The sequence below is a fragment of the Rutilus rutilus genome (assembly GCF_951802725.1).
Source record: "Rutilus rutilus genome assembly, chromosome: 1".
Classification (NCBI taxonomy): domain Eukaryota; kingdom Metazoa; phylum Chordata; class Actinopteri; order Cypriniformes; family Leuciscidae; genus Rutilus; species Rutilus rutilus.
The window spans coordinates 42692635-42707338 of record NC_140209.1 but is presented as its reverse complement, the minus strand read 5'-3'; the positions used below and the strand labels follow the sequence as shown (position 1 = coordinate 42707338).

Below are 14704 nucleotides of genomic sequence, written 5' to 3'. Positions count from 1 at the left end.
CTTAGTGTATGAATTGAGAAAAATGTTATTGCTCTGCACAGAAAACATAGAACACATACAACAACCTTTGATTAAATGATAATAAATGATTATAATGCATTTTCAAAATAATGCACAATATGATTTCAAAAGATAATTAAAATAGTTTATATATTTTATACAGACCTTCTAGATAAAGTAATAAATCCTTATGTCGGTGGTGGGATATTTGACAGTTGCGATAAGCCTTTGGACCCTAAAACTGCAACCTGCAAAAGCTCTTCTTTATACGCGATAATAACAAGATATGGCAACACAAACCGCAGAATATTTCATTTGCTCACGAATTTACACCAATAGGGAGACACGCATCCAACCTTTGATCCAATAGTAACACGAGGAAACCGAGTCGTCAACGGCACTTGTCCAATCACCTAACGTTTTTTTAACACGACCCAGCCCACTGCGAGGAGAAGGAATACGTTACATCCCCTAGTTTTAATGACAACTTAAAAATCGGACTATTTGGTCCATAAGACGAACGCTAGATATAAACAGAAGGTGAGTTTAACGATTATACTGTATTACTTACACAAGTAACAATTACATTGGACCTCCGAGCTCTGTTTATCATAACTGAGAGATATTCTTGTCGCTGCTTGGCTAGCTGAAAGATTCTGACCTGTAAACTTGCATGCTACGTTGTTTATAAATGACATTAAGCTAACCCTGCTTTTTATAATATAGCGGGTTTGTGTGAGTGAATACACATCTCTCATGCTGCTCACTAACTGAGCAAGTCATTTTATGTACAAGCACATGTAACGTTAGTAATCTAGTCAATAAATCCTATTTGCTTTCGAGTATTGTTCTTCTCAGGTAACGTTATCGAACTGCTGAAAACTCTGTCGTTTAATAATGTATTTGCATAATTCAGAAAGTATCAGAGCAGGAGAAAATAATCCTTTGTAATTTTATGAATCTTAGCAACTTCTGCTATGTTCTTGCAGATCTTGACTCTTTATGTGTTTGTGAAAGTATTGCTACCTGTCATCACCATCTCCAGGATCCATGTCTTTTTTGGTGAGTGAGCTTGATTGAGTTAAAATACTTGGTTGTCAAAGTGACTGATTTTGTTTGCATGTGGGTCAATGACATGACTTGCATATTTTTGTGCCCAAGTGCATTATTTCCATTTATATTAATTTGATAAATTCATGACATATATCACTTTATTTTATATAACCTATTTAGGCTAGTTAAAATAATTTCAATAATACATATTAATTTATGTTTTGGTATCTTAAAACCCCAAAATGTCAGGTGGTGCAACTGTCTGGACAAATGACCAGACTAAGACATTTTTTAAAATGGTGTCTTAATAATAAAAAATGTAAAACTAAATACTGTGGTGTAATTTTAGGTGTGAAACTTTTCATATAATCACATTTTATGAATATCAGTATTTATAAATCAATTTGTATATTCTTAAATGTCAGGGTGGCACAACTGCAAAGCATTTTGTTATGAATTGACAAGGTAATATGATAATGCATCATCCTTGTGGCAGAGTGAAAAGGTTTGTAGATCTCTCTCAAATATAGGTAAAAACTGCTGATTTCAAGTATGGTACACTTTCCATGTCAGGTGGGACATCTACAGTATATAGCCTACACACAACTATTTGGTTGTACCACCTGACATAAAAGCAGTCAAAAAATGAATGTAAACACTTTGTTCATGACTCAAAAATATGCATTACATCAGCTTTGAAAAGTTTTTTAAAACACATTTTTTGAAGCTTTAAAGGGGTGATTTGATTATGATTTCACTTTTCTAACTTTAGCTAATGTGTAATGTTGCTGTTTGAGCATAAACAACATCTGCAAAGTTATGAAGCTCAAAGTTCAAAGCAAAGGGAGATATTTTCTTTCAAAAAATTGCTTTTTAAAGGTGCATTGTGTAATATTTAGGAGGATCTGTTGACAGAAATGCAATATCATGTACATAACTATGTTTTCAGTGACCTTACTTAATGACCCGTTGTTTTTATTACCTTAGAATGAGCCATGTCTATCTACATACACTGCGGGTCCCCTTACATTGAATGTGCCAGCATGTTTCTACAGTAGCCCTAAACGGACATGCGCGTTTCGTCACTATGTTGTTCTTCGTGCAAAGAAGCTATTTAAAGTCAGCGAATAAAACACTGACACAATGATGAACAAGTAACAATAATATTCGCAATAACATATAGTTTTACTGAATAATTAAGTAAACCTTGCTTAACTGGCTACACTGTGCTGTCTCAGATGACGACATCTTCCTGTCGGCCACCGTAACTTCTGTTGGTTGCAATTCACAACCTTACCACTAGATGCCGCTAAAAATTACACAGTGCACCTTTAAGGATTACAATAAACGTCTGGCAGAGACTGCACGAGCTTCCTCCTGGGTTAGTGACATAACTAACCCTTAAAGGGATGGTTCGGAGTAATTTCAACCTAGGGTCCTTTGCACCATGACCTCGAGCCAAACACCACCCCAGAAGTTGTTCTCCCCTTGGTCGAACATTATTAAAGTTAGAGCTTATTTAGAGATATCAGCCAAATGGCTTAGTGCAGGCGCTAATGGATCCAAGGTTGTATCTCGTAAATTACCCCACTAATAATGCCCGGAATGGTACCAAACTTCCACAGTAGCACAAATAGGTTCTGTACTCATAAAACGAGGCATTGGAAAGTGTGTAAGTACATCAGGAGTTTATTTAAATAACACTTGCCTCTGACGGCTTATGCTACCGCTAACCCGGACGTCGAGTTTGGGAAAAGCCTGTAAAGCGATGCATTTTATAAGTGTTGACAACTTAGTGTTAACTAATAATTGTTGCAAACTGGTACTACCAACAAAATATTAGTGCATTCCTGGAACTGGGCGTCGTTACACTAGGACTTTTACAGGCTTTTCCCAAATCACGGAAGTGACCTCGACGTCCGGGTTAGCGGCATTACGTCAAAGACTTATTTTACATCTTGTGAAAAAGGCATTATACCACCCCTTTAATTGTCAATGACTCATTTACATCCATCTCTCACTTTCTCTCAGCGCTGGGTGTCAGAGAAACTTAGTGTGGAAAGCCTGAGGGACCTGGAGTTATTTGGAGGTGAGTTCAATAGTCCAGCATCTGATGTCGCTGTGCTTCTCGTACCTCTTTCGGCAAACCCCACCCGCCTGAGCTTATTCCACTGTAGCCAGGGTGAGTGTGAAGGGGAGCCCTAGAAACTCAAACCTAAAAATTAGTTCCTATAATACATTCATATTTCAAGATACTTCTGCAATATTCAAATGGTCAATTGGCCCATCTTGAACTTGTCAAGGAGATAAATATTTTTGCACACAAATCCCCCTCATAGTCAGCTATGCAGGCACATAGCAAAAGAGAAGCTCTGCATATGCAGATTACCCGTGATCGCAACCAACCAGTACCTTTGCAAAAGCAACAATGCGGCTTTTGGCTCGCTGTTTGTTTTGCGTGTGCTTCATTAAAGGTTTTGTGAATTTAATATTGTCAATTGTTGTGGGTTTTTGTTGTAAGTGTGTCATACGGTGTGGTGTGAGACTGCTCTGTAATGGAACAGATGCGTTTCATGCGTTTGTGTCATGGTGACTGATGATGGTGGTAACCGCAGATTCTGTGTGTCCTTGTGCCTGTGAGGCTTTTTAATCTCCTTTCTGCTGTGATGTGTCTATGTATGTATGTAGGATGACTCTGATGTAGTGTAATTGCTAGGTGTTGACGGATTGCTTCTGTGGTGTAACTGACAGCTGAGTCACTGCAGCTGATCTGTAGGGGAGATCTAAGGTGAAGCCATATGAAATCTGTTACAGGAATACTGTATGTATTGGTAGATTGTGAGCTTTACTTATAGACTAGTTTACAGAGAAATCCAGGTATTAAAAAGGCTTCATATCTTCATATCAGTGTAAACGTTCATATTTTCTCCCATTTAGTTGCAATACATAAAATTATAATATACACAACCGTTCAAAAGCTTGGGGTCAGTAAAATATGTTTATTTTAAAGAAATGATTACTGTTATTCAGCTAGGATGCATTCAATTGCTAAAAAGTGACAGTCTATTCATCAAAGAATGCTGAAAAAAGTATCACAATTTGCACAATAATATTAAGCAGCACAACTGTTTTCAACATTGATAATTATGAGAAATATTTCTTAAGCAGCATATTTGAATGATTTCTGAAGGATCATGTGACACTAAAGACTGGAGTAAAGATGCTGAAAATTCAGCTTTGACATTACAGTTTAAAATATATTTAACAGGAAAACGGCTATTTTAAACGAATACTATTTCACAAAATTATTTTGATCAAATAAACACAGCCTTGGTGAGTGTAGGAGAATAGTCTATCAAGAACATTAGAAAATTGTACTACTGTCTCCAAACTTTTGAACGGTGGTCTATGTTAGACTACTGAAAATAATGATTCTGAACAAATATGTTAGAGGTACAAACAATAACTGTCATTTAAAAATGAAAAGCATTATTTCAGACTTGTCTGGTGTATAATTCCAGACCTAATGATATATATCAATTAGTTTTCAAAGCTCTAAAATGGTGTGTAAGTGTAATCCATGGAAAATGAAGGGATTTTTTTTAGATGTTGCTTTTTCTGTCTGCTTCCATTCCTTTTGTTGAGTCCATAATTGCTGCTTCATGTCTGCTTTAAAGACGCCAAGTTTCGTTTGCTTTTGGCTGTTACATGTTCCATGGCAATGCATAAATAAAAAGGGTTGATCACCAATATTGTTCAATTTAAAAAAAAAGATGTTAATATAGAAAGAAAGAAGATATTAAAGAATTCTTTTCTGATGGTTTATCCTTTTTTGTTGAATTGAGTGTTCAAGTAATATAAATATAACTTCTACTTTCTTTGATCATTTTGTAGGCCTAGGCTATATGCAATTTTCTGCCATATAGATCATATGTGGTGTCAATTTTGACTAGACAAGTAAAAAAAATTGGACAGATACTGTGTTTCTTATATTTATTTATGTTAGAATCTTTCTTATGTTTCATTGTTTGTTTGTTAGGAGAAAGGGGGGAAAACTATTTAATAAATAGGTGTGTGTATATATATATATATATATATATACCAAGGATGTAGAGCGTTTTGATTGGCAGGATGTTGATAATAAGCTAAGAAGAGAGGTTCTCAGAAAACTAAAGATGTTCTTGATGTTTCTTAAATTTGTGAGAACCACTTTAAAGGCAGATTGTTTGTTTGTATGTGTTTTTTGCATCATTTACATGGTTTCTCTACGCCAGAGCAAACTCAGTCAAGCCCACTAAGGAAAGTAAGTGTGGAATATCTTCCAGCTTTTCCATCCGCCTGTTGGTGTGGGTGTGCGATAGGTGTGCGTGGATGAGCATGTGAGCGGGTGTGCGCTTGTGTAAATGTGCAAATGTAAGATTAATGGTGTGTGTGTGTGTGTATATGCTCAGATGAATACATCCCCCTGTGCTCCTGTGTTTGCGTGCATGCACTCATCGTGCTGCTGTGACACTCATACCTCCACACCTGCTCAGACTGAGGGTCCTGAAAAGGGAACTGCTCATATTTTAATGAGGAAAAGAAAAATTACGGCCCAAGAAACTCACTGGGTAGGGGTTTATTATTGTGAGTGCTTGATAAACCAAAGGGAAGCAAATACTTGGGGTTCAGTTACCCAGTAATGCAATACTTATATCATAAACAAGACCCTGAATTAAAGAGCAAACCGATTAAAAGAGCAATGTAAAGCTAAAGAACAGATACAATAGATATGAAGGATAGTTCACCCAAAAATTCACTAGAAGATTTGGCCATTATGTCTCCAAAAGGGTTTGTGTTGTTTTTGTAATTTTTCTTTGTCTTGTAATTTGCAAGCTTGATTGTGTTAAGACACTATTAATAGTCTAATTAACTTATTTAATAGTCTGATTAACTCCAATGGCAAAAATTGACCCTTATTATCAATGTTGAAAATAGTTGTGCTGTGCTTTTTTGGGGGGATATTTTGTATATATTATTGAAAAACATGATTTTCATGCTTTGAAGAATACAAAGAACTGCATTTATTTGAACCAATATAAACATAATGTCGCTTTTACTGTCGCTTTTGACCAATTTATTGTACCCTTGCTGGATAAAAGTATTAATTACTTTTTTTTCAAATACTTAAAATTTAAAGTTGATAAAGGCATGTGGGATCCTAAGGGATGAGTACATAGTACTGTTTGCACTAATGGGTGAGCTGTCCCTTTAATGAAGGAGGACATCAACTTTGAGTGAATTCACTGAATTGCTTCTTTGTCTAATAATTAGCAGTCTAATTCAACAGACTAATTCTGCATTACACCTTGCAATTTAAGGCATCTCTCTTATGAAATTTACTCATAAGAGTTGTCACAGAGAACGAACCAACACCAGGAATAATGATAATGTTGTCATTGGTCACCTAAGCATGTGAAGTGGGATGATGCTCATTGTGTTAATGCAACACATGGAGTCATCCTGTCAAAGCCTGGGCTTGCTGCACTGTTCACTGAAATAGTCCTGCAAACACATCAAAGGGCATAAAATGATTATTATTATTTATTTATTTCTTTCATGAATTGCCATAGACCTGCATGATCTCCACTGACAAATACTCTCATCATATTTGAGAGGATGTTATTGTTAATATTATCTGTGAGTTCCATGGCAGCGCTAATGGAAACTAATGTAAGTAAAAAAATAAATTAAAAAAAGGTACTTGATCTTAATGGGATCATGTATATCTATGACCAAATGCAACACAGTGTATTGTAAAAAAATGTTGATGCTTATAACATGCTTTTGCAAATATGCAGAGTTTTGTGAAGCCATTCCTGCTGCAGTTTCAACTTCTCGTCTCGTCTCGTACTGAGTTTCAGAACAGTTGGACTGAATCTTTAATTAGCCATAATCTGCCGTTTCTCAGTACTTGATCTGTATGATTCTCTGAAGAGCTTTGCAATGGCTGGGATTTATCAGTGTATGTGCAATAAAAACCCTTCCCCTCTTCAAAACCAGGTTGGTTTGTGCAGTTTTCTGTGATTGTATATGTGTGTACTTGAAATGTTTCCTAATTCACTGAAACTGACATAGTTTCATATGTCATAGTATATTCAAAATACTATGATGCTTTTGAAGTAAAGCTAACATGTACTTAAAATGTTTGCTACCCAAACACTGCTTGCACAGTGACACAAATCCTGTCAGAAACACTAAAGGTTGATGCTTGGTCACATTCAAAAGACTTTTATGTTTCGTGTTATTATTTTCTAAACTCCCTATACAACATCTGTGAATGTACAGTGAGTCAAAAAATACTTTAAAAAAATGTCTTTGCATTAGAAACAAAATATCAAACTAAGTGGCATCTGCAAACAAATAATGCTAGAGCTTTATCTGTAACTTTTTGCTGTGACTTTCAACTAAACTGGTCCTAAGGTCATTGTAGGCTAGTAGATTTAAGAAATTCACACAGGTGCACCAGCACAGATATACACTAAAGTTCAATAGTTTGGAGTTTTTTTTTTTTTTTTTTTTTTAAAGAGGTCTCTGATGCTCACCAAAGCTGTGTTTATTGGATCAAAAATACAGTAAAAACAGTTATATCGTGAAATTCTGTTACAATTTGAAATAATGTAATGTTTAATGTAATTTATTCCTGTGATGCAAAGCTGAATTTTCAGCATCATTACTCCAGTCTTCAGTGTCACATGATCCTCCAGAAATCATTCTAATATGATTTGCTGCTCAAAAAACATTTATTTTTAAGCATAGCATTTATTTGAAATAAAATGTTGTAAAATTAGACATTTCTTTACTGTCACTTCAATTTAATGCAGCCTTGCTGAATTAAAGTATACATTTCTTTAAATATATATATATATATTATTATTACTGAGCCCAAACTTAGTTCATCCACTATTGATCAGATTTCACTAATGTTTACCACCAGAAATTGTCAGACTCCAGGAATGTTTTCTTAATTTTGTACAGTAGTTCTATTGTTTTATCTTTTAAAACCTAACTTGCTTTTTTTGTGTGAAATGTCTTGCTTGGAAAAGAGAACAAGAACGTTTCTTTAAAATCGATGCCATTTGATTTGATATTTGATCATCTAATAATGTAATGACATTGGTACGTTTTTAAGTGTGAATTAAATGTTGAAATACTTTATTGGGTCACTGTATGTCTGCGTACCCACAAACCACTTTCACGAATACACCTCCAGTAAAATCACAGAGTTCACAATCTAATAATTCAAGTATGTTAAAAGGATTTGATTGTGTTGAATGGGCTATGCTAGGAATGCTGAACTGGGATCTGACGTGTGTCTCAATCCGCTCCCTGGTTTCTCAATATTTAGTGGATCAAGGCCCATTCTAATACCTGAGTTTGTGTTCACAATAAGCTGTCTGACATCAGGAAGGTGATCGAGACACAGCCATATTCAGTTTGCACTTTGTTTATTTGGCCCCGCCCCCAGTGGCATAACTGTAGAGCAGGGTTTCTCAAACTCGGTCCTGGAGGGCCACTGTCCTGCACAGTTTAGCTCCAACCCTGATCAAACTCACCTGAGCAAGCTAATCAATGTGTTCAGGATCACTATAAACTCACAGCTAGGTGTGTTTGATCAGGGTTGGAGCTAAACTGTGCAGGACAGTGGACCTCCAGGACCGAGTTTGAGAAACCCTGCTGTAGAGGTTGTAAGTACGTTTGTGGGCCACACTGTGTTGCCTCATTGAACTAATGACTCTTTTCATTGACTCAGGCCCATGAAGACAGTCGAGAGTCTCTGAGCCCTCTCCCACGCAGGGACACCATGGGAAGCTTTCTTCCAGATAACAACGCCTATGAGCTGCGCACTGTCATAGGTGAGGCCAAGACTGCACAGCACTAGTACAGACGTCTCTGCGAGGTTCTCAGTGATTCCTACAGCTGATGTGTGTGTGTGTTTGTCTGTGCTTGTGTAGGTCGCGGTTTGGAGGACTTGATGACAGTCAATCTGGCCAGGTACAAACCTACTGGGGAACTTGTGGCCATCCGGCGTATTGACCTGGATTCCTGTACTAATGACATGGTCAATTACTTACAGGTCAGTAGAAAGTGACAGCAGGGCTTCTCTCAGAATATACTAGAGATGGACAATTTGAGTCATTTTATATTTATTTTTAATGAATGTAGCAAAATAACTGAAATGCATATTTTGTTGTATTCACAAACCTCACATCACTGATAACAGTTTCAAAATAAGCTATTTTTAACAACTTATGTCTTTCTTTTGAAGAAAATGGGCAATATACATTAATAATGACATTTAGATTTTTCAGTTTAGATACAGATTCAGTTTATCTTATATTTTATTTTATTTAATGGTTTTAGTTAACAACACTGATTCAGTAACAAACAAGTCAGAACAAATACTTAACTAGTCAATTAGTCACGCACATCGCTAGTATATACAGTAAACATAAGCATTGCAACCATTTTCTGTTTGTTTTTCCAAAGGGAGAACTCCATGTCTCTAAGCTGTTCCACCACCCCTGTATTCTCCCATACAAAAGCGTCTTCATTGCTGAGAATGAACTGTGGGTGATCACACCCTTCATGGCCTACGGTTAGCTGAGACATTCCGCATCAACTATATCAAGTCTGAGCTGCTCATAGTACCAGTTGAAAATGTTTCTTTTGTGTTTCTCTTCTCTATCAGGATCGGCACGAGATTTGATCAGTACACATTTTGCTGATGGTTTGAGTGAGCAGACAATTGCCTACATCCTGCTGGGTGTGCTGAGAGCGCTGGAGTACATACATCAGATGGGCTACGTTCACCGGTGAGGAACGCATGTACACTCATGATTAGTTATTATTGTTATTGGTCAAACAGGTTAATGTATCAACCAACCACTCCAGACTGTTGGTCTCATGTTTTTAATGTAGGTGCTACAAGAATACTTTTCAATCATCTTAATCTATGTCTGTAGGAGTGTGAAGGCAAGCCACGTTCTGATTGCAGCAGATGGGCAGGTGTATCTGTCCGGTCTTAGGAGTATCTTCAGCTTGATCCGTCACGGTCAGAGAGCACGTGTTGTACACGATTTTCCCCAGTACAGTATTAAAGTACTACCTTGGCTCAGTCCAGAGGTTCTGCAGCAGGTACGTTTGATCTACTGTACCAATCTAAATTTTGGGGTCAGTAATAATTAGGGGTGTAACAATATATATCGTGTCACAATATATCACAATACAAAAATGTGCAATATATATCGTGGATAGTGACAATCTGTATTGTGTATATTTCACACGAAATGAAAATGACTGTGTGAGGAAAAAATTAAGGTTTAGAGACTTTTAGTGTCAGTACTACATTAAACTATATATAATGTTGAATATAATATATAATAATGCAATGGGGAAATATTTGTGGGTCCTGATAATGCCAAATTTCTTATGTTACCAGTAAAAAGTGGCCTACATTATTTTAAATATATCTAGTCAGTGACAGAGTGGAAGCATATTCGTCTAAACTAATTCTGTATTTTCAGCTTCAGAATCATGAATATTTTTATTCTGGTGTCATCATTGTCCTGTGCATTTTGTTTCCAGCACCAAGTCCAAGCCTATTCATTTCCACCCGCAATGTAATATAAAATTTTCCATTTTAATCAACAATACATTTTTTGTTAACCTTTCGCCATATGTCTTGGAGAATCGCAATGATATCGTATTGTGAGTTCAGAATCGTGACATGAGGGTATATCGTTACACTGTGTTATCGGTATATCGTGTTTATTGTTTTAAACACAGATAATGACAAGAAATGCTTCTTGTGCACCAAATCAACACATTAGAATGCACTAAAACATATTTATATATTACTGTATTATTGATCAAATAAATGCAGGTAAACATCTTTTGATCAGCATGTATACTGTACTTATAATACATCAGAAATGAGCAAATTACATTTTTTTACATTTTACATTTTTGAAAGCAAACTTTTGATCAGCATGTATACTGTACTTATAATACATCAGAAATGAGCAAATTACATTTTTATTAAATCTGTATTAATCTGTGCATATGACAGAATCTTCAGGGATATGACTTCCGCTCAGACATTTACAGTTTGGGCATCACTGCATGTGAGCTAGCTAATGGTCACGTGCCTTTTAAAGACATGCCTGCTACGCAGGTAAGACAAACACTTGCTTTTTTCGATAATTTTTTAAAAGCTTTTACGCTCCTTACATTTAGCTTCATAAACTGTCTCTTTGCCTGTTGTCAGATGTTGTTAGAGAAGTTGAATGGTACAGTCCCCTGCCTGCTGGACACCACCACCATCCCCCCTGAAGAACTGAGCATGAAACCGTCTCGCTCAGGGGCCGACTCTGGGATCTGCGAGGGCCCCAGTGCCGGTGGAGCTCGCCACACGAACGGAGAGCCCTCATCCTCCTCCGCGGGAAACCCATACAGCCGGACCTTCAGTCCTCACTTTCATGCCTTTGTGGAACTTTGTCTGCAGAGAGATCCTGAGAAAAGGTCAATATAACACTCTAGTGCTTCATTTATTTTTAAAGCACTAATTCAAAATTCTTTCATGATTTACTCACCATCATTTCGTTCCAAACCTTTTACTGTGGAACAGAAAAAGAGAAATTTCAGGAATGGACTTAACACTCTTTTCCTTGTAATGAAAGTGTAAGGGGATCCAGGATGTTGAGCTCCAAATTGATAAACTGTAAAAAGTTTGTCTTTACTTTACAAAAGGTCTCATTTCTTAGCAACTATGAGCAATATATATTTTTATAGCATTAATCTTTGTTAATGTTAGTCAATAAATGTAAATTTTTTCATTGTTTAGTTGCGTAACGGAGGGCAGCTAGTAGTCGCTGTGCGAGTAAAACGTCACTTCCCTGATCTCAAAAGACCCGGGTTCGTTGTCCGCACAGAGCGGGGCGAGTAGGACCTGGGTGAGGGGTAACGGTTGCATTAACTAATGTTAAAGATTAACATTCTCTGAGGAGACTAATGTTCAAAAATGTAAATTGTCATCATTTACTCGCCATCATGTCGTTCCAAATCTGTATGAATTTCTTTCTTCTGCTGAGCACAAAAGAAGATATTTTGAAGAGTATGGGTAACCAAACTTTTGATTTTAAAAATGTATTAGTAAATGTAAAAACGAACTTTAACCAAGATTAATAAATGTTGTAGAAGTATTGTTCATTATATTTAACTTATGTTAACAAATGAAACCTTTTTGTAAAGTGTTACCAAGTAGGTTATACTTTTGTGGTGCAATGGATAGATTGAAATTGATGTTATGTCTTCAACAGACCTTCTGCCAGCTCTCTGATAGGCCATTCCTTCTTCAAACAAGTACGTTTTACCCTCTTCTGAGCAAAAACCTGACATGTGTATAAATTTAAACAGAAAGTGGTTGAACACTTACTCTCCTAATGTTTCATTGTGGTCAATGTAACGTTTCAGATAAAGCGCAGACCATCCGAGGCTCTTCCTGAGCTCCTGCGTCCAGTTTCTCCAATCAGCAGCCTAGACTGCATGCAGCCTCAGGATTCGCCCACTGGACTAGCCAGTCTGGAGTCAGATCTCAGCAAGCTGGATGTGGATGACTGGGACTTCTGACATGACAACGTTTGAGAGATGGAGGGACGATGGATTGGATGGAAAGGGAGTGATTTACCGTAGGACTCTGAATGAGAAATTGAGAAATGTGGATTTTGTTTAGTCTTTTTTTCTTTTTAGTTTTATGGGAGAAAAAGGGAAGGCCTGTGCTATGCGAGCGTGATATAGACATTACAAAGAGCTTTAAAGAAGCTACAAGAGACTCTGGAATGTCTTTGTGATTTGTGTATGTCACTGAAACTAAAATAAGAGACTTTAAGAAGAGAAATGAAAAACCAGCAGCCACTTAGCCTTGCTAATGCATCCAGAAGCATGAACTGAAGCCTGAGGCATGCACTGCGCACCCTCGCCTACATTTTAGTTACTCTTACAGACTGGCCATGTGACAATGGTGATCACTTCAGGCTACTGAAATGTGTTCTATGCGTTTCAACTGAACTAATGACACTCTATGAATGTCCACCAGCTTACAGCAACACCAGTTCACAGTTGAATTACCATGTATCCTAGCATATTTGTCCAGTGGAGCATAAAGAGCTGTCAGTAAAGTCAAACTCGACTGTCCAATTTATGGATGGATTGTGGGAATGGTGCTCAATAGTGACGCCACAAAAAAAATGCTATATTACTTTTTTTTTTGCCTGCTATCTGGTGCAGTTGTTAGTTTGAAAATATTAATTCTGTTGTATTTTTGCTAAGATTAATTTCTGTTCTTGGCATGTGTTACAGAAGGAAGTACTTCAATGGACCGTATGTGTATTTTCAGCATATTTACATCTTGGTCAAATGGAATAAATGTTGCCATAGATGTTGTTTGCTGTTATAGAATTTTTTTTTTATATATATATTTAGAATGTTGTTCATTACATTACAACTTGCCATAGTGATTTCACTACATACTATGCAGTTTACAATAGGGATTGCCATGGAAATTCTTAATACGAATACAACCTACCAAATCTGACTTCTTCACCACGGACAATTTAAACAACTTCCAGTTGTTGTTAATAATAATAACTACAGTATCTCAAGGTAATTCCCTGAATACTTACAATACAATCCAATACTTCCCTGAAGTAAGGTGACGGCGTCCCGTCAAGAAGCTACTATCACTACCTCAATCACACATGAGCACACAGGTCCTTCTCAGGTGTACGCTGGTCCGACACAGGATCATTAATAGCACATTTAAAACATACAGTGGAGTAAAAATCAATGTCACTCAAGTCTTCTTCACTGTGATTTGTTCTGGTTATTGGTTTGTAATGATCTAAGCTAATCATATGACTGTTAGTTCTACTGTGTTAAGCACTTTTTGGGTAAGTATAAATGGTCTTTGACCTGAGCATCCTTAGTCTGCACTTCTCTGTACATTTAATGTTGAAAATGCGTATTACATCAAATATTTCTATCACAGGATGCACTGACATTCAATATTACAGATAAGCGTATAATTATTTTCACGTTTTGTATACTAATTGTATACTATTTTGCCAAAATATATTAAAAATAAAAATAAATCAGTCATTTTAAATGGTAGGTATTTCAGCATTAAGCAACATTAAAATGTACAGGATGAAAAATGGATATTCTTTTTGAGATAATTTTTTTAGTAGTAAAAACTTTATCTTTGTCATCATCGAAGAACACTCACTTAACCCGAATGTAAAAATAGGGTAAATGAACATGAATAATTAAATGTCCAATATTAAATGATACTGATAAAAAAACAACATTCTAAAGTCCTCTTCACAACAAGAAAGATAGAAAACTATTACGTTTACTATATTGGCATCCACACGACGATTAATATGTCATCTGCCACCTTGAATGCTCAAGCCCTTTAAAGTAGGGTGAATTCTGATTGGCTTTTAAATGTTTTTATCCTTCATCAGCTGGAAAACAATTGTTCTGAAAGTAATTGCAATGATATTGCTCCTCTGCGTCATTACCATTATAGCTGTGGTGTGGACGTCTCTAC

At 36.5% G+C, this 14704-nt stretch overlaps 1 protein-coding gene across 2 annotated transcripts; it reads left to right on the top strand.

The window, feature by feature from the left end:
- Positions 1-317: 317 nt before the first annotated feature.
- On the top strand, positions 318-13536 carry strada (STE20 related adaptor alpha). 2 transcript variants are annotated; one of them, XM_084415063.1, is made up of 13 exons: positions 422-540; positions 990-1062; positions 3085-3142; positions 5328-5356; positions 8846-8948; positions 9048-9169; positions 9583-9691; positions 9785-9908; positions 10059-10230; positions 11165-11269; positions 11363-11616; positions 12414-12456; positions 12568-13536. In XM_084415063.1, exons 2-13 carry the CDS (start codon positions 1051-1053, stop codon positions 12721-12723), a joined length of 1287 nt encoding a protein of 428 aa, XP_084271189.1. In that variant the 5' UTR covers positions 422-540; positions 990-1050; the 3' UTR covers positions 12724-13536. The 2 variants fall into 2 exon arrangements, with proteins under 2 accessions (XP_084271190.1, XP_084271189.1); XM_084415064.1 differs by lacking the exon at positions 5328-5356 and having other exon boundaries at positions 318-540.
- Positions 13537-14704: the final 1168 nt, after the last annotated feature.

Bases quoted from the DNA above. Each gene is read 5' to 3' on its own strand.
- strada (XM_084415063.1), top strand. The intron at 9,692-9,784 runs GTTAGCTGAGAC...CTTCTCTATCAG, and splicing joins CACACCCTTCATGGCCTACG to GATCGGCACGAGATTTGATC. The intron at 11,270-11,362 runs GTAAGACAAACA...GCCTGTTGTCAG, and splicing joins AAGACATGCCTGCTACGCAG to ATGTTGTTAGAGAAGTTGAA.